The sequence below is a fragment of the Crocuta crocuta genome, unplaced genomic scaffold (genome assembly GCF_008692635.1).
Source record: "Crocuta crocuta isolate KB4526 unplaced genomic scaffold, BGI_CrCroc_1.0 scaffold24, whole genome shotgun sequence".
In the NCBI taxonomy this organism is placed as follows: Eukaryota; Metazoa; Chordata; class Mammalia; order Carnivora; family Hyaenidae; genus Crocuta; species Crocuta crocuta.
The window spans coordinates 15,726,667-15,750,408 of record NW_027530974.1 but is presented as its reverse complement, the minus strand read 5'-3'; the positions used below and the strand labels follow the sequence as shown (position 1 = coordinate 15,750,408).

Sequence of the window (23,742 nt, the reverse complement as noted above, 5' to 3'; positions counted from 1 at the left end):
GACCTATAAAATTAAATTGATTACTGGGACGTCGTTAAAAGCACACAATTCTCTAACAGCACTCTGAAGAGAATGAAGAGGAAGCCACAGACTAGGAGAAAATATTTGCAAAACACATCTGCTAAAGGTCTCTTATCCAAAATATAAAAAAAAAAAAAAACTCCTAAAATTCAACAATAAGAAAATAAACTACCCAATTAAAAGAAGGGCAAATGACCTAAACAGGCACCTCACCAAAGAAGATATACAGATGGCAAACAGGGACCTGAAAATGCTTCACATCATATGTCATTAGGGAATTGAACATCACAACAACAATGAGATGCCACTGCATACCTATTAGAAGAACTAAAATCCAGAGATCTGACAATTCCAAAGCTGATGAAGAAGTGGAGCCCTAGGAACTGCCATTCATTGCTAGGGAGAATGAAAAGTGATATAGCCACTTTGGAAGACAGTGTAGAGGTTTCTTACAATGCTAAACTATTCTTATCATGTAGCTGTGTAATCCTGTTTCTAGGGGTTTACTCAAATGAGCTGAAAATGTTTGTCCATACAAAAACTACACGTAAATGTTTACAGCAGCTTCATTTAGAACTGCCAAAAACTGGAAGCAACCAGGATGTTCTTCAGTAAGTAAAGGGATAAACACACTGTGGATATCCATATAGTGCAAGCCTGGGAAAACATGAAGGAACTTTAGCTGCATACTGCTAAGTGAAAGATGCCAATCTGAAAAGGCCACATACTGTAGGAGTCCAGCTACATGACATTCTGGAAAAGAGAAACCTGCAGACATTACAAAAATTTGTGGTGTACCTGAGACAGTACCCATAGCACGTGGCAGCTACATTGACTGTTGACCGAATGAGGAAAGGAAAGAAAGATCTACTGGAGCAGAATGACACTCACTAGTTGAGCAGAAAAGAAGGTTTGAGTCCAGCTACATTTTTACTCTTCTTCATTGGACAGAACGCTTTGCTGGAGAACACTGTCTGCCCTGATTCCGTTCTCAAGAAGATCCAAATGCCTGGCTGCTCTGTCATCGTGGTGCTTCTTTCTGACTTGACCTCAGAGGGTGCATTAGATCTTGCTAAGCTCACCAGCAACATGGCTTCTCTTGTCATTAATTTGTGTTTTAAGGAGTGCTTGTTTGTTTGTTTTCTGTGTGTTGTCTGTTTTGGGCAGTTGTTGAAATTTCGTCTAATGATATGATGATGGTGAATAATGATAATCATCCATTGGCAACATGCACTGCTTCTATTGTGTACGGATTTTGTGCATTTTACTAAGAAATGTTGGACAATAGCAGTGCTGATTAGGAGAAGACAGAGACTGTCATTTTGAATATTTGGTTGAGTAAGCACTATTCCTACGCAACTGTTATACTGGAAAGGTATCATTTTCTTTATACTCTTAGAATACTATTTCCATAGTCACTATTAGTAGTAGATATCTTTAAGTCAGTACTTATAATATGCCAGATTCACTTAAAATCCAAATTAAAGTTCAAGGAAAACTTGGTTACCTTCAAAGAGAAAAAAAAAATGAGTGGTTGCCAGGGGGAGCAGGAGGAGAAAGGGATGAATAGGTGAGGCACAGGATTTTAGAGCAGTGAAACCGTTTTGTATACTACTATAATGGTGCATATATGACATTATGCATTTATCAAAACTCATAGAACTGTATACCTCCAAAGAGTAAACCCAAATGTAAACTATGGAGGTTACTTAATAATGTATCAATTATTGGTTCATCAGTGATAACAAGTGTAACACACTAATCCAGTTATTAATAGGCAAAACCAATTTGGGTTTAACCAAGCAGAGGGAGTATGTGAGCACTCTGCACTATCTACTCAGTTTTTTGTACTCCTAAAACTGCTTTAAAAAAAAAAAAAAAGTCTAGGGAAGCGTGGGTGGCTCAGTCAGTTGGGTATCAGACTTTAGCTCAAGTCATGATCCCATGGTTTGTGGGTTCAAGCCCTGCATTGGGCCCTGCACTGATAGTACAAAGCCTGCCTGGGATTCTCTCTCTCTCCCTTTTTCTGCCTCTCTGCCACTTGCGCTCTCTCTTTAAAAATAAATAAGCTTAAAAGTTTTTTGGTCTATTATTATGAAAAAATAAGTGTAATCACCATATGAACAGAATAAAAAAGAAATGATGTGATCATCTCAGTAGATGCAGAAAAAGAGCATTTGACAAAATTCAACACTTATGTACAAACTTGAAGCAAACTGGAGGTACACAGAATCCCCCTTAATGTGGTAAATAGCATCCATTAAAATACGCAGCTGTCATCATACTTAGTGGTGAAAGAGTCACCGCTTTCCACCTAAGATAGGGAATAAGGCAAAGATACTGCCGTAGTCACTTCTATTTAGCATTGATTAGAGGTCCTAGCCAGTGTAATAAGGCAAGAAAAAGAAATAAAAGATACTAGGATTGGAGAAAAGGAAGCAAAAGCATCTTTATTTATAGGCAGTACGGTCACATACTTGGAAAACATTAAGAAACTTCCAAACAAGCTCCTAGAACTTAAAAATTGCAAGGTGGCAGGAAAAAGGTCAAAATACAAACTGTGTTTTTCTATCGTAGCAATGGACAATTAGAAAATAAAATTTAACAGAAATCTAATAATTTATAGTAGCGTCAAAAACATTAAATACTTAGATATATACTTAGTGAAAAATGCCCAAGACCTTTTTATTAAAACCCCACATATATTTGGTCATTTGATTATAGATGGATGTGCCAAGAGATGGAGAAAAGAATATCCACTGTGTTCAGATAGTGATAAGGCACAGAGTCAGGCCAACAGTTCATGAAGGGGAGGGAGTCTTGGGTAACACATCTTGGAAGGCCTTGATGCCTTCAGGGTCTCTCTACTGCCTGTTTTGAACAGAGCACCGGCACGGTTGAGGCTGTGTTTCAGTAGGTTAATGTGAAAGAGAGTGTAGAATAAATTGGGTTTGGTGAGTGCGGGGCGGGGAGCGGCTGGAGAGGGTATGATATTCCGTAAAATGTGCCAGAAGAGAGGGAGTAAGGGTCTGCACCAAAGCAGTGCCAGGACACGCGAGAAGCGGAAGGGGGAATTATCAAGCCATTGTAGAAACAGAGCATCCAGGACTTGGATGCTGAAAGCATATAGGGGACAATATAACAGAATCAGAGAGGACTATGGAATTTGAAACAGAACGGCTGAAAATCCAGCAGGAACACAAGAAGCAAGAGCTGGTTTGGTGCCAGCAGAAGTTGGTGGGTTCGGTTTTGGAGTCGGTTGAGTTGGGAATGACGGCAAAGCATCTGATGTCGATGCCTCGCAAGTTGTACAAAGTTTGCCGTCTCTGCCCTGGGAAAGGCAGGTAAGTTCTTGGGTGGAGGAGACAGGAGGTAGACGGAAGGACTATGTATCAAGTTGTTAGGGAAGAGAGGGCTAAGAGGAACAGAAGATGAGAGAATAGAGGCTGGCACCCTGGAACTCACCCTGCTCTGGTGAATGGAGAGAGGATGAAGAACCAGGAAGTATTAAGAAGGGAGACCAGACACTCACATGTGGCCTTGCTGGTGTGGTGGCATTTAGGATACTTAGATACTTGTTCTTNTCGCGAGATCATGACCTAAGCGAAAGTCGGACGCTTAACCGACTAAGCCACCCAGGCGCCCCGACTTAGATACTTGTTCTATGCAAATTAGGTTTTTTCTGTTTTTAAGTTATTTTTTCCAGAGGCGCCTGGGTTGCTCGGTTGGTTAAGCTTCTGACTCTTGGTTTCAGCTCAGGTCATGATCTCACAGTTCATGAGTTTGAGCCCCATGTTGGGCTCTGCGCTCACAGCTCAGAGCCTGCTTGGGATTCTCTCTCCCTCTCTGCCCACCCTGGTCTCTCTCTCTTTCAAAATAAATAAATAAACTTTAAAAAAAGTTATCTTTTCTAGTGTTAAGTCAAGGAAAGGATGAAGACATTTCTCTGGTTGACTTTTAAGAAGTTAGATCAAGTTTTTTCTTATGTATAGCATGTGACTGTAGCATGTTAGGATGGTAAAGGAATTCATTTATATTTGTATAACTTGTCTTGTGCCATGCATTTGGATTTTTCTCTTTGGTGAGTGTCATTTTATAAGTGTGTACTCCTGAACAGAGAGGCATTTATTTCAGCATAGGCCAAAGCACATACCTCTTAATCTTCTCGCCAGTAGCTCTTATGCAATGTTTATAGGAGTGTGTCCTGTTTCCCTTAAAAAGAAAAGTAAGCTTTTAGACAAACACGGAGACACTTGCTGTATGCCTCCTGGTTAGTTAAAACAAAACAAAAAACAAACAAAATAGCTCTGTCTCATAGTTTTCAGGGTTGAAGTAAATAGGAGCGTTTTTCCTGATCAGTGTGATTAGTTTTGAATCTAAGATTTTTGTTTTAGGGCTATTATTTGTTTGTTCGTTCAACCACCTTCTCGTACATTTTGGATTTTGGCAGGAGGTGGTACAGAGGGAGAGAAGACCCGTGTGTGGAGAATCACTGTCTAACTATGCCTTTACACACACTCTTTTGCGGGAGAACAGGAAAATGTCCTCAGAAAGGAAATGTTTTGGTCCCCCCCCCCCGCCCTGTTGGCCCTCAGAAAGTCTGGCACATTCTGAGAACTTCACTTCTCACACTTGTCCTCTCTGGTACAAGTGTCCTTCTTGAGGAGCTACATTGAAGCACAAGTGAATTCTTCTTCTTTTTCCTGTTTCTCTTCTCTGTCAGTGTTTATTGAAACGTTCCCGATGAGTGCTGTAGGGCTGGAGGAGGTTTCTGAACTCAAGACCATTCAGACCCTCTTCTTCAAAGAGGAGGTGGATGTTAGGGAATGGACTCGGTCCAAACCGTCTAGGGACAGAGCTTGGCTCCAGTCCTAGGCTTTCTGATCTCCTGTTCTTTCTGTTATAACATGTGGTTAGTGTAAAGCAGGCTTTCTATTTGTTGGGTTTTATGGAGCAAGGACAGAGGGAAGCAGGAAGGAGTTTGGGGAGGTGTAAGTCTGCAAGATCACTTCCTTTAGGCTCATCTCCTTTTTAACTTGGCTTGCTTCCCCCCCCCCCAACTCTTGTTCATCGTGTTTAATACCTCTTAAATTAGTGTATGATTTATTTGGATCAATTTGGTGTTGTTAATTAAACTCACTTTATTTATTTTTATATGTTTTTATTTATTTTAGAGAGAAAGAGAGAGACTGAGTGCTAGTAGGAGAGGGCAGAGAGAGGGAGATACAGAATCTGAAGCAGGCTCTAGGCTCCCAGCTGTCAACACGGAGCCCAATGTGGAGCTCGAACTTGTGAACCACGAGATCATGACCTGAACCAAAGTTGGATGCTTACCCAACTGAGCCACCCAGGCGCCCCAGTTAAACTCACTTTAAATCCTTTTTTAAAAAAAAAAATTATCTTCAAGGGTGTTTAGGAACAAGTGTGCTTAGGAACTTCAAGCTGTTTGATCCCTCTTATATTTCCATAAGTTTGTTGGCAAAGTTGTGAGCGGAAGAAAATGACGTTATATCACAGGCAGTATCCATTATAGTCATACCAATATACCAGAAGCCTGACTTTGCAAAAACTGCTCAAAAACAAGGAGACAGTCTTCCCAGGCACAGCTTTTTCCACCTCAAGTGCGGTGTAATTGCTTTCAGTTTGTGACCTGCCATCATTTTCTGTTGCCTTGACCCCTTCACCTTGTGCATTTCTTTCTTTCTTTTTTTTTAATGTTTATTTCTTTTTGAGAGAGAGAGAGAGAGAGAGAGAGAGACAGAGCATGATCATGGGAGGGGCAGAGAGAGAGGGAGGCACAAAATCTGAAGCAGCCTCCAGGCTCTGAGCTTTCAGCACACAGCCCAACACAGGACTCGAACTCATGATCCACGAGATCATGACCTGCGTTGAAGTCGGATGCTTAACTGACTGAGCCACCCAGGCACCCTGTGTATTTCTTGAAAGCTAACTGTTGTCTTCTGACGAGAGGAGTTCTAGATTGATGCTGTGCAGTCTAGCAACTGTGTAGCCACATGTGGCTTTCGAGCATGTGCTGTGTGGCTGGGCAGGACTGAGATGTGTTATAAATACAAAATGCACATCAGACCTGAAAGACTTCGTGTGAGAAAAATATATATATAAAGCAAATGTTTGGGATATAGTAGATTAAGTAAAAAATACTAAAATTTGTTTTTATCTATTTTATTTTTCTAACATTTATTTTTGAGAGACAGAGACAGAATGAGTGGGGGAGGGGCAGAAAGAGAGGGAGACACAGAATCTGAAGCAGGCTGCAGGCTCTGAGCTGTCAGCACAGAGCCCAACTTGGGACTCGAACTCACAAACCTTGAGACCATGACCTGAGCTGAAGTCAGCCGTTCAACTGACTGAGCCACCCAGGTGCCCCTGTCTTTATTTTTTAATGTGTGTGTGAAGACATTTTCAACTACATATGTAGCTCACATTATATCTCTATTGGATGGCACTGTTTGTGGCCAAACACATGACTGAGGATGGGGCATCTCTTCAGCATCCATCCTGTTCAGCGTCCACCTACAGCACGGCCTCAGCCACCCCTTACATTTCCGCCTTTATATCTGGATCCACGGGTGTTTCAGCTGCATGGGCTCCATGGCAGCATAGCCTCCCTGGTCTGTGTTTTTCCTAGGAATCATTTTTTCCTTGCCCATTCAGAAGTCATTTATTAGACAAGTATTAATTGAGAACATTTTGAAAAGTCTTGTATGAGGAGGTTGTGGCATTCAAGAGGTGATTAAACTTGACCCTGCCCTCTAGAAATCATAAGGAAAGAAAGGAAATTTAAAGAAAGAAATCATAAGAAAGGAAGTTTAAAGCTACCAGTCCTGTAGGCAACACAAAAGAGAGGATGATAAACATCATTGGCTATTTCAGTGATTCTCTGATTCTCTTTGGATACCAACAGGATCCTACAAGTTAATTCAGCTTTGACCCTAACTGCCCAGAGTTAGCCCCGAATACACAGGTTGGAGGGCGGGGGGTGTAGGGATCAGCCCCAGAAGACTACCCTCACTTCAGACCCTAGAGTTACAAGTAGTGGGCCCCCACGTTACCATTACTTCCATCTGACTTTGCTACAAATCAGAGCCTCCCAAGAGACCCCCCTCGGGTTCAATAATTTGCGAGAATGGCTTACAAAACCCAGGGGAACGTTTACCTAGGTTTACTGGTTTGTCATAAAGGGTACAGTTGAACAGCCAATTAAAGAGGTTTGCAGGGCGAGGTCTGGAAGTGTCCCAAGCACGGGAGTTGGAATGTGTCACCTTCTGGCACCGGGATGCACTCACCAAACCTGAAAGCTCTCTGAATCTTGTTATTTAGGGGTTTTAATGGAGGCTTGATCTCACAGGCATGATCAGTTCTTCACTAATCTCCAGTTCCTCTCCCTTTCCCAGAGAACTGGGGCAGGCTGTGGGGCTGACAGTTGCAAGCTTCTAATCAAGCCTTGGTCTATTTGGCAGCTAAGCCCATCATGAAGCTATCCAGGAGACCAGCATGAGTTGCCTCACTTAGAACAACAGAGGCTTCTATCGCTCGGGGAATTCTAAGGGGGTTAGAAGCTCTGTGTCAAGAGTAAAAGCCCTTGTGTTACTCAGAAAATTCCAAGGGACTTAGGAGTTCTGTATCAGGAACTAGGGATGAAAACCAAAAATATATTTATCACCATATCACAAGTGCCTTGGGAAGGTGCATACTTGGCTTAGATTGTAGAGTACCGGGAAAAGAAGTTGCATATTAAAAACTAGGAAAGTAGGTAACTAACAGAGGGTTTGGGAGTCTGTGTCATTCCGGTAGGCTATGCAGAATCATTTAGGATTTTTGTATAAAAAAGTTATATGGGGGCGCCTGGATGGCCTGGTTGGTTAAGCGTCCGATTTCTGCTCAGGTCATGATCTCACAGTTCTTGAGTCTGAGCCCCGGATTGGGCTCTGTGCTGGCAGCTTGGAGCCTGGAGCTGCTTCAGATTCTGTGTCTCCCTCTAGATCTCCCTCACTTGCACGCACTCTCTCTGTCTCTCTCTGTCAAACAAACAAACAAACATTTTGAAAAGTTACATGGTGGATGCGGTGCCTGCGTGGCTCATCTGATTCTTGATTTTTGGCTCAAGTCATGATCTCATGGTCGTGAGATCAAGTCCCACATTGGGCTCTGTGCTGGGTATGGAATCTGCTTAAGATTCTCTACCCCTCTGCAGTTCCCCAACTTGCCTGAGGGGGCTCTCTCGCTCTCATAAAAAAATATATCATCAGAGAAATGCAAATTAAAACCACAATGAGATATCACCTCATACCTGTCAGAATGTCTAAAATCTTTGGATAATAGAAAAACAAAAAACTGTTGGCAAGGATATGGAGAAAAAGGAATCTTCTAGCACTGTTGGGAATGCAAACTGGTATAGCTACTCTGGAAAACGAAGTGTGGAGGTTCCTCAGAGAAAGAAAACTAGAGCTACCATATGATCCAGTGATTCAACTACTGGATATTTACCCAAAGAATAAAAAAAAAAAATTAATTCAAAGGAATACATGCACCCTGTATTTATTGCAGTATTATTTACAATAGCCAAATTATGGAAGCAGCCCAAGTGTCCATCTATAGATGAATGCATAAAGATGATGGGTATGTTTGTCTGCCTGTCTATATCTATCTATCTATCTATGATAATGGAATATTACTCAGCCATAAAAATGAAATCTTGCCATTTGCAGTGACATGGATGGAGCTAGAAAGTATAATGCTAGGTGAAATAAGTCAGTCAGAGAAAGACAAATACCATATGATTTCAGTCATATGTGGAAATTAAGAAACAAATGAGAAAAACAAAGAGACAAACCCAAAGCAAGACTTGACTGTAGAGAATAAATTGATGGTCACCAGAGGGGGTGAGAGGTGGGGGGATGGGTGAAAAAGGTGAAGGTGATTAAGAATACACTTACTGTGATGAGCATTGAGTGATGTGTAGACTTGTCAAATCACTGTATTGTACATTTAATACTAATATAACACTATATTAACTGCACTAGAATTACAAAAAAAGCTTTTTAAAAGTGACATGATCAGAATATGCACGAAGTTAAATCTGTCTGCAGGATGTAGGATAAATTGAGTGGAAGATATCGGGTGAGAGCAATCTAGATTCACCTTATAAGGGGCGCCTGGGTGGCTCAGTCGGTTGAGCGTCCGACTGCAGTTCAGATCATGATCTCCTGGTTTCTGAGTCCGAGCCCCACGTCGGGCTCTGTGCTAACAGCTCGGAGCCTGGAGCCTGCTTCAGATTCTGTGTCTCCCTCTCTCTCTGACCCTTCCCTGCTCACGCTGCCTTTCTCTCTCTCAGAAATAAATAAAACATTAAAAAAAATTAGATTCACTTTATAATAACCACTTTGTGTGCCCGTCAGCGAATGCTCTGTGACGCAGCAGTGACTCCAGTCACTACTCAGTGGCTTGAGACACCTGAGGCTTATTTCTTAGGTGCTCTGTGTCAGCTGAGGCCAGCTATGACTCTGCACCGTGTGGCTATGGTCTGGGCCCCAGTCTAAAGCGGCGGTCCCTCTCTGGGACGTGCTATTCCTGTTGCAGGGAGAGAGAGAGAGGAGGACCAGGCAGTGGCCTCTTACCTGGCTCTGAACTCGCAGCGGCTGTCTGTCCACGTTTAATTGGCTGAAGCAAGTCACATGGCCAAGACTGATGTCAGCGGGTCAGGAATTACATTGGTCCTATGAGAGCACTGCAGTCACATGGGAACAGGCAGCGGTGTGTAATCCCCTTCCAGGGAGGACAGTGACTAATCCGGAACAGTAATACAGTCCACAACACTGTCATCCTAAGTCACATTTGTAAAAAAAAAACAAAAACAAAAACAAAAACTCCCCAAGAAACCAAAAAATCCTCAGAAGCATGGTGCCGTACGTTTCTGTATTGCAGTTTCTGCAGGCTCTCTGCCTGTCTCCGCTTTCCTTCTCTCTGGCTTTGTTCAGAGCCAGATGTCCCCACTGTAACTGTGTGTGATCCGTCTCCAAAACCTACTGGGCCAGGCAGGCTCTCCGGAATCTCTCTCCCCTTCCCTCCCTCTGGCAGAATGAGCTCTGCCGACCTTCTCAGTTTGGTCTGACTGCGCAGTAAATGTCTACAGTCCCTGGAGTACCTTGGGCTTAACATCTCTGCCGACCTGGGGCCTCGCCGTCCACCCAGCTTCTACTTCTCTGTGCTGGACCCCCAGCCCTGGTCCAGCAGGGGTGGTCGGCAAAGGAGACGAGGTACTGGTCTGGTCTAAAGCAGACCCAGAGATCGCTCACGGCAGGTGGTGTCTTGGTGACCCAAATTCAATCCGGGTTTTTTTGTTGTTGTTGTTTTGAGAGAGACAAACACAGCGTGTACAGGGGAGGGGTAGGGAGAGGGAGAGAGAGAATCCCAAGCAGGCTCTGCACCACCGGCACAGAGCCCAGCCCAGTCACGAAACCATGAGATCATGACCTGAGCCGAAACCAAGAATCAGATGCTTAACCAACTGAGTCACCTAGGCGCCCCTCAATCTGGGTTTATTTGCATTTTTTTTCATTTTTGATGAGCAACAGCCATGCGGCACATACACAGACATTTGCAGCTTATCTTTTAGGCTGTTTTTGATGATAAAGAAATATTCTTGTGTTTGAAAACTCCCAAACCACCTTGTGAATATGCTGTTGGTGATGTTATCCGGGTGGCTAGTTGTTTTTTGTTTTGTTTTGTGGTGAAGCAATCAGAGCATGAAAGCACCAGAAGGAAAAAAACCACAGATTGTACATCTGTGACACCTTCACCTTCATTCCTCACAACCGGTGAAGTGGATTTTAGAACTGACTGATAAGAGGATTAAACCGGAAAAGAATGGGGTACCGGAACGAGTTGGAATTCAGTTAGTACTACATTGCTCACGCACCATTAATGTGTACGTTTACGGTGTAAGAGGGGCAGATCTCCGCCCTGTTATAATATTGGTCTGGGACTCATTCCTCCTTCCAAATTTATTGAAACTCTGGATGTTTTGGTGCCTTTTCTCACAGGGCTGTTGAAATTCACACCCTACCTTCAGTCCTGTATTCCAGGGTGACCCAGCCTGGTGACTTCGTCCTTCGACATCTCTCAACATTTATTTCCTTCGGTAGTAGTGGGGAGTCTGTCCGCTGAAAGCGACCAGAACTCAAGCTGGAGGGAGCACAAGATAAAGTTACAAGGATGACTTTGGGGCGTCTGGACTCAACTTCAGGAGGTGGCTGGGGTTCACATGGCAGTCGCTTCTCCTATGTCCGTTCCCATGTGGGTCCCTTCCTTTCTGTCTCTCACTGCTTGCTGTCTGTGGCTCCTGTGGTTAGAAGCATGGCCTCAATAATCCCAGGTTTTTATAGCATCAGTCATTTGAGAGAGACTAGTTTGGCTTCCTTAGTCCCAAATCCAGAAATCCCAAGGACATCCACTATTTAGGGCCACTTACCTATGGCCTAGAGATTCTGGACTGAGTGGCCCCAAGCATATGGGGGCCTCTCCCTGCCTCCTTCCTCCAGCAATCATGCATGGAATATATGACTCTATTTTATTTTATTTGACAGAGATCGTGCATGTGAGCAAGGAGGAGAGTAGAGGGGGAGAGAGAGAGAAAGAGAATTTCAAGCAGGCTCCATGCTCTGTCCAGAACCCTACGCCAGGCTCAATCCCATGACCATGAGATCAGGACCCGAGCCAAAATCAAGAGTTAGGCACTCAACTGGCTGGGCCACCCAGGTGCCCCTAGAATAAATGATTTTGTATGCCACATAAAAACATGGCAGTATCTCCCTGGGAACCAAGTGGCTGGAGTGGCTGCTAGTACAATTGTCCAAAGGTAAGATGNACTTTCACTATAGCTTCTCTGCATCCCCCCTGAGGCTGAGAATTAAAAACGTTTACCTTCACCATAATGATTTGCTAACTGACCTCTTTGTCACTCGTCTCACACCCATTGGATCCATCTTGCACATCGCTGCCACGGTGATCCTTCCAGAGTGAGAGCGAAGCCCTGTCCTTTGCCAGCAGGCGTCTCAGTAAGGAGCACAAAGTCTCCCCTGGCCTGCCCCCTGCCCCCAGTTCTTCCCACCTATAACCCAGTCACACTCGCCTCCTTTTCTCTGTTGCTTGCCAGCTTCCCGCTTTACCTGGAGGGCCTTTCCTATTGTCTTCTTCATGATTATCTATCAGAATTCAGCCCAAGCTTTACCTTCTCCAGAAACCTATTTGGAGACTTGCTCCTCAGCTCCCCTCCCCCGCCACAGTGTTACTGTCCCATCTTCCCGTGTCTGCACTGCCTTATGCAGCGCACACTCTTTCCTTCTCTTGGTTACTTCCCTCTAGTAGAGTGTGATGGCTTTACAAGTGGGGGGCTCTTAATTCTGTCCTGACCAGCCCAGCAGATGCTTATGGCAAAGACAAACCAGTTCTTTAAAGAGCCACTTCTCCACGCACCCCTAGAGATTCAAGCTGCGGTGCAGAGTGGCTCTTCCCCAAGGCTTAGCTGTTTCCTGCAACGGAGTCTGAATTCCAGGAGACCAGGGCCACTGCCTTGTTAGCCCTGTCGGTGCACGACACAGACTGCTGGCTTGCGTTGAGTCTTTAGGATGCTTTGACATCTTCCCAATCAGGCAGTATTGACTGTGACTCAAGACATCGTCTGGTGTGCACATCTAGGCGTCGATAAAGAAAATGATTAATCTCTGCCAAAAGGCAACCGTTACTCGGCCGCTTTTTAAATGGGAAAGTGGTGTCTGCCATTAGAAGTCACCAGTAATAGGGGTGACTACTCTGGTACTTCTTTGATGCACAGGAGCAGATAATGCTCACATACAGGGCTTGGAGTCGGTGCCCACAAAGCTGCTTTTGCAAATTGCGGTGGTTGGAGATGGTTCCAGGGATCAGACAGGCTTCAGTGGCCAGCTTCCTTCCACTTCGGGCCACCTTCGTCAAGATGAACGACATCTAACTCTTCTTTTTTTATGACTCTTCACATCTCTGACTTAGGAGAAAGGAATGAAAGGGAAGAGTGTTGAAGCTTGGCACTAACAGGAAAACTTCGACATGACCTGAACTATATAGTGCTTTAATTTTGGGAGGAGGTCTGACTCAATTCTCGTAACAGTGTGGTGAAACGCGAACCGATTTGGCACTTGTCTTTCAGATTAACCGTGGTCTTTCAACTTGATGAAATTGAGCATTGGCAAGCCAGTATTTATAATGCCAGAGAAATGGGGGTTTGTGAAGAGATCTCAGGCGCCGTTTCAAAGTTAGATGGTTGCCAGAACAGGCTGTTAATGGCAGCTGGGGCTGCAGATGTGAACAGTGGATTGATTGTGCAAAGAGAGGAGGGTGACCGTATAGAACAGGACGAGAGAGAAACATACTCCTTTGTGCAACACAAAGCACGTCCACGTAGAGTGGAGTTCTTTTCCCCCAAGGGGAGCCCTTTAGATTCTGGATTTGGGAGGTAGGAAGTAGTGTGCTTTGCGCTGATGTTTTTGTTAACAGGACTCAAGAAACTATAGCAACCTTTCCACTGATGGCCATGGAGACCTTTGTTGCCTTTATACTTTGCTTTCCTTACTTGATTAAGCAAGTCAAGTGTCACATCTTGATGAGACTGTCAAAGACTTAGGACTACGTGGTACATACTACACACTCCACAAGTGGTAGTTCTTTCTGGAAAGAGACACTGGCTGGTAGATGCCATGAATACTGGTAACAAGAGCTGCCGGTACTGAGTTATATTTTACACCAGGCATTGTGTTGGTAGGTATTTGCTTAAATCCTCACAATTCTAATGAATGTAGAATATGCAGTTATATAGGCAGATGGTGTATTAAGGAGGTACAGCTTTTCTCTAAGACAGCACGGAGGAGGAAGGTTGAGGAAACACTGGCGGAGGTGACCTTTGGACGGGACTTGAAGAGTGTGTTGTAGCTGGCCGGGCAGGGAGGTGAGGAGAGGAGGCTAGTTGCAGGATGGAGGGATTCAGTCACAGGTCTACATTCTCTTTTCCTCCTTTTGCCCGTGGACTCCACACTGTGCTTAATATGTCCGGAGGATTTCTTGGTCATTGGTGGCAATGCTTAGAGCTGAAGATCTGGCAGACTCTGGACATAATAGGTGAATAGGGTGCTTGCTCAAGTCCTGTCCCTAAGGTGATCCCAGTCCTGCTATTTACACAGTTGAATGAAAACAGAGGCTTTGTCAAGGTACCACTGTGGTGTCTCCTTAGGGCAGTGCAGCTGAAGGGTCACAATAATCAGCGGGTGCTGTTTTAAGCAGCCGTCACACATGAAAACACAAATTTACAAGACCATTTAATTAAAAGGCACTTTATCAAGAAGCTGCTTTACAAACCAAATTCTCAGATTTTTTTTTATTGTTTGGTGGAATTAGGGACAAGAAAAACATTAGGAGAACCAGGCCTGGCCTCTGAGAATTAGTAATTTTGCAGAACAAAAGGAATCTCTGTCACACACATATTCCACCCCCTCCACCACACACACACACACACACACACACAGATAAGAAATTCAGAGCAATAAGTATCCTTAAGAGAGTTTTATAAAGAAGTAACATTTGAGATGTCATTGGAAGATTTTATTTGGAGAAATTAAAAAGGAGTAGGCTTTTCTTCACTGTGCTGGAAATCTGATCTAGATGTTTAGAAATATTTCTTTACATACAATTAAGTTATCTTGAGATAAATTGGGGTTCATCACTTTCTGCCTGGAGAAGAGGCTGTAAGAGGTATTAAAATGATGTTGGGGGTGCCTGGGTGGTTCAGTTGGTTAAGTGTCCAACTCTTTTTTTTTTTTTAATTTTTTAATGTTTTATTTATTTCTGAGAGAGAGAGAGAGAGAGAGAGAGAGAACGTGAGCAGGGGAGGGTCCGAGAGAGAGGGAGACACAGGATCTGAAGCAGGCTCCAGGCTCTGAGCTGTCAGCACAGAGCCCGATGCGGGGCTTGAACCCACGAACCATGAGATCATGACCTGAGCCGAAGTCGGACGCTTAACCGACTGAGCCACCCAGGCACCCAACTCTTGATTTTCGCTCAGGTCATGATCTCATGGGTATGGGATCGATCGCCACGTCAGGCTCTGCATTGACAGTGTGGAGCATGTTTGAGGTCCTCTCTCTCCTCCTCTTTCTGCCCCTCCCCAGCTCATGCTCGCTAACTCTCCCTCTCTCAAAAATAAATAAGTGTAAAAAATATATTTAAAATGATTTTGGGGGGAAATGTGCTTTTTCTCCCAAGGATAATTGTTTTATGTTTTGTTAGTTTTAGCTAGACTGTATGCAACCAGAGGACAAGCAGCATGCCTAGTACATACTTGAGTTCCTTGTAGTTCCTGAAATGATAGGTATTTGTGATTGCTTTGGGGACCAGGCATCGTGCAGCTGGAGAACTTCTCGGTGAATGCACACAGCTAGAAAGGAGGGATGGAAGGTGGTTACATTGCAAGGACCTGCACATTTGGCTTTCGTGGGTCAGGAAAATGATGACAGATCACGTTTCTTAGGATGCTGATGCCTTCTGGCTCTTCAAGGACACAGAAGATTCTTTCTTGCATTTTTAAAAATCGAGTTTTGCTGAAATGCCATCTGAGCTAGGACTTTTAGGGAGGCCTGGAGTTTGACTCTGTTGCGCCCTGTGCCTGAGTCCTGGAACTCCTTTGCCTCAGAATATATATCACTCAGCACATTTGCCTTATTAAAAACAGCTTGTCGTAACTTTACTAGATGTTCAGTGGTTCACAAAGATGCAAAGCTAACATTTTTAAGAGAGTGATGAAGGTGGAACAGATGTGAACAGCAAGCTGCAGGGGATTTAAATGCTGGTATGAGTTTTACAAGTTGCAAATGAAGAGGAAGGAGTGGGATTCTGAGAAGGTAGAGTAAAATTTTCTTGGAAACAACGAAGACGGTGGCTTTCAGGTCTTGAAAACAACTGGAGAGCATCCGTTCTCCTGGCTCTGTAGTGAATTGAAGGCTCTTAGAAGGTATAGGTGCCTTTACAAAAAATGCCCACAATGTGGATTGGCATTGACAAAACAGGAGATTTATATTTGGTTTCCAAATCTGATTCATTGTTTTAGTCAGTTGCATGCATTGAGAAGTCCCCCACCCCCACCCTGCAGTACGGGTGCTAGGGACTTCATGATGAATAGATGAAGTAAGCATTTCAGAATTTTAATGAAAGGAGTTCAAAGTCGTAAGTAACATATTTCTCTATTACAATGTGCTGGCTTTGAAAAACGTGATTTTCTTTTTAATCTGAAGTGGTCAGTTTTCAAGAAATAGCCCTCAAGAAGATGGTTTTGTTACCTCGTTTAAAATGTTAGTAGATTTTGTTTTGTTTTGTTTTTTATTTATTCTTGAGAGAGAGAAAGACAGTGTGAGCAGGGGAGGGCAGAGAGAGAGGGAGACACAGAATCTGAAGCAAGTTCCAGGCTCTGAGCTGTCAGCACAGAGGATGACATGGGATTTGAACTCACGAACCTGCAGATCATGACCTGAGCTGAACGCCTAACCACATGTGCCACCAAGGTCCCCCAAAATGTCAGTAGATTATATATTGGAAAATCAAAAGGAGCAAAGGAAATCATGTCCCCTTTTGTTACAAACCTTTTGTGGTGAAATTATAATTCAATCTGGACATGAAAAGGCAGATAATCGTTTGTGAATAGTTTACGTATAGGACTAAGAAGATGGCAAGGGAAATGCTTGGACCACATTAGACAACTTATTTTGGACGTCCTTGAAACTTTTATCATGACCATAAGAAGTAATTGTTTTAGCAACACATAATTGGTCTGATCTCTGTATAAACTACAAATTATACATGATGTCGCCATACCTGTTAACTACCTGAGCCACAGCATAATGGTGTTCAAAGGGGACCCCTCTCAGGACCATATCTGTATTTTTAAGCATTGAAAGAACCAAGTTTTCTTAGAAACATGCACATGCAAGTAATAAAATATCTAAAAGTCGATCTTGCCATTGAACTTCTGCTTACTCTTAGTGGCTCAATCTATTCTGTGTTTGTGTATGCATTCCAATTCCTGTCTCTGGCATTATGTGTATTTATTGAAAAAATACTACCTAGAGTGGCCGCTCTGGGTGAGATCCTGACCCAGGCACTGTGAGGTTCATGAGACATAGTCCCCGTCTACAAGGAGCTCATGGTTTAAAGTGGCAGTAAGACCCAAGCAGAAGAACTGCACCATGTGTGAACTAGTGCTATGGGTGCTACGAAGTGCTGAAGAATTTCATAGATAGGAGGGTTGTGGCCCGCTTTAAAGGAAAAAACTATAACAAGAACTTTTCTGTTCACTTGCTTTGAGCTTTAGGGAAGTCCCTCAGATATCTGGGCATCAACTTTTTTTTTTTTTTTTTGATGTTTGTTTATTTTTGAAGGACAGAGAGACAGAGTGTGAGCGGGGGGGTNGAGATCATGACCTAAGCGAAAGTCGGACGCTTAACCGACTAAGCCACCCAGGCGCCCCGAGAGTCAACTTTTTAAATGGCAAGTATTTGGTAAAATAATCACCTGTACTCCATGACTGGAAGAGGGATGGCCATTCTAAAATGTCTGTCATTCAAAGTTTTGAAATTCGAGACATAATTCAGATGAGGGAATTTTTTTTGGCAAACAGAAAACAATCCTATCCACCAGTACTACCATGGGCCTTTTCTTCTCTGCAGGTTTTTGTTGTTATTTGTTTGTTTCCTTTTCAATCTCCTTTGCAGGGGTTGAATTTTAGGAGGCAAATGGTTAAAATGAAAAAATTTTTTATCTTCCTCTTTGTGAGCAAAACCAACTTTATTAACCGCTGGAAATGGAAGTTGGCACAGAATTTGGAATGATTGTTACTGAGAGGTAGACCCTCAAATTTGGGGTGGATTTCATTTTCTTTCAAGTAGCGTTGCTGTAAATGTAACTCCCCAGCCTTCTCACCCTGTATGCAGAGTAGCAAATGGTTAAAAATAAATTTGAGGTAGGTACGGAAAGTCAACATATGGAGAGTAAATGATTATTTCCCTGTATTAGAACAGCTACTAAGAGGAATTCATTGAGACTCTAGAGGAAAACAACGAGAATACATCAACATTGGAAAATAGCCTCTATTGGCCATTTAAAGTAAGGAGAGTTGACTTAGGACAAAAGGAAGGGAAAAATGCCCTGAGAATGGAGGTTAAGTGTTATAAGATGCCATTAAAGGGAGGTTGTGGAATCTCCTTTTCTGGAAATGTTTAAAAACAAGACAGATCATCATGTCTCAGAAGTGTTGAAGTTGAGTCTTGCCTAGAGGCAGGAAGATTAACTGGATTTCGCTTGTGTGGTCTTTGGAGTCCTAGAAGAGCCGTCCAAATGCAGTAAATATTCCACATTCTGCTGGCTGAAACTCGTGTTCGCTTTACCTTGGTTACTAAAAGGCCGGAGTGAATAAGTGTGTATAAGTAACAAATTGAATTTGGATTTGAGATTGATGATGTAAGTTGTGTGCATTGGATATACCTGAATTGGTTGTAAACGCATGAAAGTGTATGTAATACTGAAACTATTCAGAGCATAACTTATCTTTTTATGATTTAAAAAGTACCTGCTTTCCTGCAAGGTCTCAGTATCATTAATCATTCAACAAATTATTATAAATAACTGCTGTGAACACTCTAGGATACAAGTATGAATTATGTATGGTTCCTGCCTTCAAGGAACTTCCTTGACCAGCGGAGATAAACCGTATGCAGGGATCATATACATGATAAAGGAAAAACAGATCAGTGGTGTAAGAGGGGCAAGAAAAAGGATTAAACAGCATTGTAAGATTTCAGAGAGGAGAGAGAATTCTTTTGGATTTAACCAAGAAATATTTCCTGGATGAAAAATATATTGAATTGGGCCTTAAGAAATACAAAGCATTTTGGGGGCACCTGGTGGCTCAGTTGGTTGAATGTCCGACTCTTTTGGCTCAGGTCATGATCCCAGGGTCCTGGGATTGAGCCCCAAGTTGGGCTCTGCGCTGAGAGTGGAGCCTTCCTCCAGTTAATCAATTAAATGGTTTTCTTTGCTGGATAATCTTCCAGAACCTTTAATATTGAGAATTGCATTGAGGATCTCAAACGGTGAAATTTCCATTTCCAACACAGTTTAATTGTTTTTTTCATGGAGTATCTCCTGAAATTACTGTTTTCTCGGATCATGCTTTGGGGAACATTGCCCTCTGCATCTGCTAATGACAGCTGGAACACGAGTGGTGGTCATATGCATGGAAGTAGTGATGGGATGAGATTACGAACAGGAGAAGCATCAACCTTTCCCGATACATAGTAGTCATTAAGTTAACTACGGCAAATGCACTCAAGAGTGAGTTATCGTTTTTTTAGCAAGACTTGGCCCAAGATGGCATGCTGAAACAGGGAACAGAGTCCAAGGTGGGAATGTGGGGAGTTTGGAGCTTTGGCTACAAATGGTAGCATCACAGAAAGCTAGATGTGGTTTGAGTGCAAGTTGATCACTTCGTGTTATTGGAGAAGCCATGGGAATCTTGCCAGTGGCGTTAGTAGAGGCAGGAACTGTGGACTTGGGTGAGAGGTCATTGTTTTTTTTCTCACCAAATGGTATTGTTCAATTTTTTTGTTTGTTTGTTTGTTTTGGTTAAGATATCTGGTTGTTTTCTTCTGGATGAATAGCCTATTCATTTGCAACTGACTCTAATACAGTAAGATAACCATCAGTGTAGTCCAAAAGAAACTTTAGGATTAATAAAGCATTAAACCTATAGTGTTTGGTTTTTATTTTTTAATCAGACAGTAATAGGGATCCTCATCTTCATCAGGGAATTTTTTTTTTTTTTTTGTAGTTTGATGTACTCCTAGAAGTTTACTAATCTTTAATATCTTCTTCTTTCATTCAGGTATTTGCCTTCGATTATTGCTTTTGGTCCATGGATGAATCTAACACTACCAAATATGCTGGTAAGTCAACTCTCTCTTCACTTGATTTTTGGGCCTCAGGATTCTTCGTCTGTTTTCTCTTTTTCCCATAAAATTCACACTCATTCTTTCCAATTTCAGCATGTGGGCTTTGAAGTCAACAAGGTTTGATTTCAGGACCTGACTCCTCCACTAACTTGCTAAGAAGTCATGGGTGTATTTTCTTTTGTTTTTTAAGCTTCAGGTTTTTCCCCTGTGAAGGGTGTTAGTATCTTTAGAGGTGTTCTATCACTTAGAAATAATGGGGAACTACCTCAAGGCAGAGACGGTAGCTGTTGTGTTCATCACACGAAGAAGAGGTTTAATGTGCCATGTCTTTCCTTGTTGCTAATGTGGGAATTCATCTCTCCACTGATTCAAGCGAAGCAGAGATGCTATTTGGTTTCCGGGACCCGCTCATGTCCTCACAGTCATAGGTGATGTGAACTGTACATTCCTCAGGGAAACATGGCCTCCCGGCCTCACATTTTGCTAGTGTTTCTTCCTTAAGGCATTTCATCCTTAGTCCATCGAACACAGATGACTACTAATTTTTAATTTTTTTAATTGTTTACTTTTTTATGTTTGAGAGAGAGAGAGAGAGATTGTATACGGGGGAGGGCAGAGAGAGGGAGAGAGAGAATCCCATGCTGGCTCCACACTATCAACACAGAGCCCAGTGCAGGGCTCAAACTCACGAACTGTGAGATCATGACCAGAGCTTGATCGGCTGAACCACCTAAGAGCCCCTGATTCCTACTCTTTTGATTGTGTCACCATTTCTTTATTTAGTTTTAATGAGTGTTTTCTCCTCAACTCTACTTATAAGACCATTAGCTGAATGACTTTCTCATTTACTTTTTATTTTAATGTTTATTTATTTTGAGAGATGAGGGGGATAGAGAGAAAGACAGAGAATCCCAAGCAGACCCCACACTGTCAGTGCAAAGCCCAATGTGGGGCTCAAACTCACAACTTGCAAGATCATGACCTGAGCTGAAACCAAGAGTTGTGTCAGATGCTTAACTGACTGAGCCACCCAGGTGTCCCTTTATCATTTACTTTCTTTTTTTAAATGTTTATTTATTTTTGAAAGAGAGAGACAAGGTATAAGTCAGGGAGGGGCAAAGAGAGGGAGACACACAGAATCCCAAACAGGCTTCAGGCTTCAAGCTGGGGCCCAACACGGGGCTCAAACTCACAAACCATGAGATCATGACCTGAGCCAAAGTCCGATGCTCAACAGACTGAGCCACCCACGCACTCTGGCTGTCTAGTGACAGCCTTTTCCTTGCCACATAAAGCAAACTTGTTGAGAAGTTATTTGCTGTATAATTTTTTCAAAAGCGAACGGTCTGGAATCAGGAAAATTTCTTCATTTGCTCCCAGTGGGTAAATTAGCCTTCCTTTCAAACATCATTCTTACACGTTTAGCAAATGTATTCCATTAAAGTGAATAATCACTTCTGAATGTTGGTTGTAATTAATTTGTCTTTTTTATTGGCCTATTAGGACTTTAGACAATAAATTCTACAGAGTCTAAAACAGTCTGCTTTGAGTGTGAGCACAGTATTTCTGTGTGTGTGTGCGTGTGCGTGTTGGGTGTGTACTTCTGGATTTAAATAAACTACAAAAGTAAAACATTTCCTACTATAGCAGAAACATGAGGACAAATGCTGTGGCTATACAAAGCCCAAGCTTTGTTCAGTCGATGTTTCAAGATATAGCCAGATAAATGAGAAAGAATGAAATGATGCCATTTGCAGCACCGTGGATGGAAATGGAAGGTATGATACTAAGTGAAATAAGTCAGTCAGAGAAGGACAGATATCATATGTTTTCACTCATATGTGGATCTTGAGAAACTTAACAGAAGACCATGGGGGAAGGGAAGGGGAAAAAAGTAGTTACAGAGAGGGAGGGGGAGACAAAGCATAAGAGACTCTTAAATACAGAGAACAAACTGAGGGTGGATGGGGGGGATGGGGGAGAGTGGAAAATGGATGATGGGCATGGAGGAGGACACTTGTTGGGATGAGCACTGGGTGTTGTATGTAAGCCAATTTGACAATAAATTATATTTTTAAAAAAGATATAGCCAGATATACCTTCCTGAATTAGAACTCTTCCCTTGCAATTCTCAGATACTTTCAAGGACTCCTCAGCACTTAGAGATAAAATCTATACTCCTTGGACTACATTTAGGGACCTGTATTCCATAGCCTCAGTCTATCTTCCTCACCCTCTTCTCCATGACTCCCCACTACCCACTCTGTGTCCAGCCCAGGGCTGTGGTTCCTCTTATATAACCCAGGGAGCCAGCAGGTCTCAGTTCCCGAAGTATTCATGAAACCCTACAGTGTGTGCAGCCTTGGAAGCCCTGGAGAATCAAAAAGTTAGGTGGAAAGCAAAAGAATGCATAACAAACAACAGTAAACATTTTGAGATAATATTTAGTTAAACTGTCCGTTTCACAGATTTTAAGGGGCATAGAAAACCCAAGGAAGGGCAAAATCTGGAAGGGCCGAGCAGTTGCCTGGGAAGGTATCTAGGGGACAAGGGACCAAAACTGGGCACGAAGCGAAGCGTAATAGGTATAGCAAAAGCCAGCATAGCGGGCTTCTAGATAAGAGAAGCAACATGGCATCCAGGAGGGCTCAGTAACTCAGGAACTCAGTGCGCTGACCAACGGAAGGTGCCCATCAGGTGCCCATCAGTGACCTCACTTGGCCTTCCGTAAGTGAAGATGGAGAAGTTGGAACGAGCATAGTCTAAGTACTTGTCTTAACAGAAGGTGTGTTGTTGGAGGAAAGCAGTGCGAGACCTATTTGTACTTGCTGAGTAAGGCCAGATAATAAGAAAGGAAACTGAGTTTAGTTTAGACTGATTACTGGGTTAGGCTGATGTGGTTAAAAAAAAAAACAAAAAAAAAACAACGGGCTGTTGTGGTGATGTGGATAAAATAATGCTTAAGCGAGGAGATCTTTCTTTGTCCTATCTTCTAGAATCACATACACTCCTATTGCCCAAGAGACCATTGTAGCCTTCTGCAATACATCACTCATATCCCTGAATATAGGACAAACTTTTTTTTTTTAATGGGAAATAACTTTATTCAGTACAGATGATAAAATTCAAATGTGAAGCTAAAGATTTCTGGAGCTCTGCATTACGAAGCAGTATGATCGGAAATATTTAAAAAGATAAGAATGATTTTTAAAAATACCGATAGTCTAAAATTTACCACTTCTGGTCTTCATGATTGCCTCAAATACAGGACTCTCTCAGCTCACAGAGCAATGTCTAATAACAAAATTCGGAGAGACATTCTCTTGTTATTTGGATGGTCCTAATATTGTACAAATACAGTGACCACCTTAGCAAAAAGTAAAACTCTTGCTAACTATTCTCTCAGATTTGTTTTCATTCATAAATCGCCCACTAAATACATTGCTGGTAGATTAGCTGACTGGTTTCATACTAACTTGGTTTCCTTTCTCTTCATTAAAAAAGAAATTGCAGTTCCTTCTTAATTGTGAATAGAAACATTAAGATAGAAGTCATTCATGCTCTGATGGGAAATAGAGGAAATGCAGAAGGAGAAGCACAAATTTCCTGAAACCGACCTATTTGTCAGGCTCAATGAATAATGGTGTCATTGATAGGGACTGGGAGCTCTAAAGGCAGT

The 23,742-nt window shown here is 42.6% G+C and overlaps 1 protein-coding gene across 3 annotated transcripts in view; it reads left to right on the top strand.

Moving 5' to 3' along the window:
* The window catches only part of KIF13A (kinesin family member 13A), a 212,534-nt gene that overhangs the window by 84,131 nt on the left and 104,661 nt on the right, over positions 1–23,742 (top strand). For all 3 annotated transcript variants that reach the window (XM_077770133.1, XM_077770132.1, XM_077770134.1), the window contains exon 3: positions 19,997–20,057. In XM_077770133.1, the coding sequence (XP_077626259.1) occupies positions 19,997–20,057 (61 nt within the window). The remainder of the gene's footprint in view (positions 1–19,996; positions 20,058–23,742) is intronic.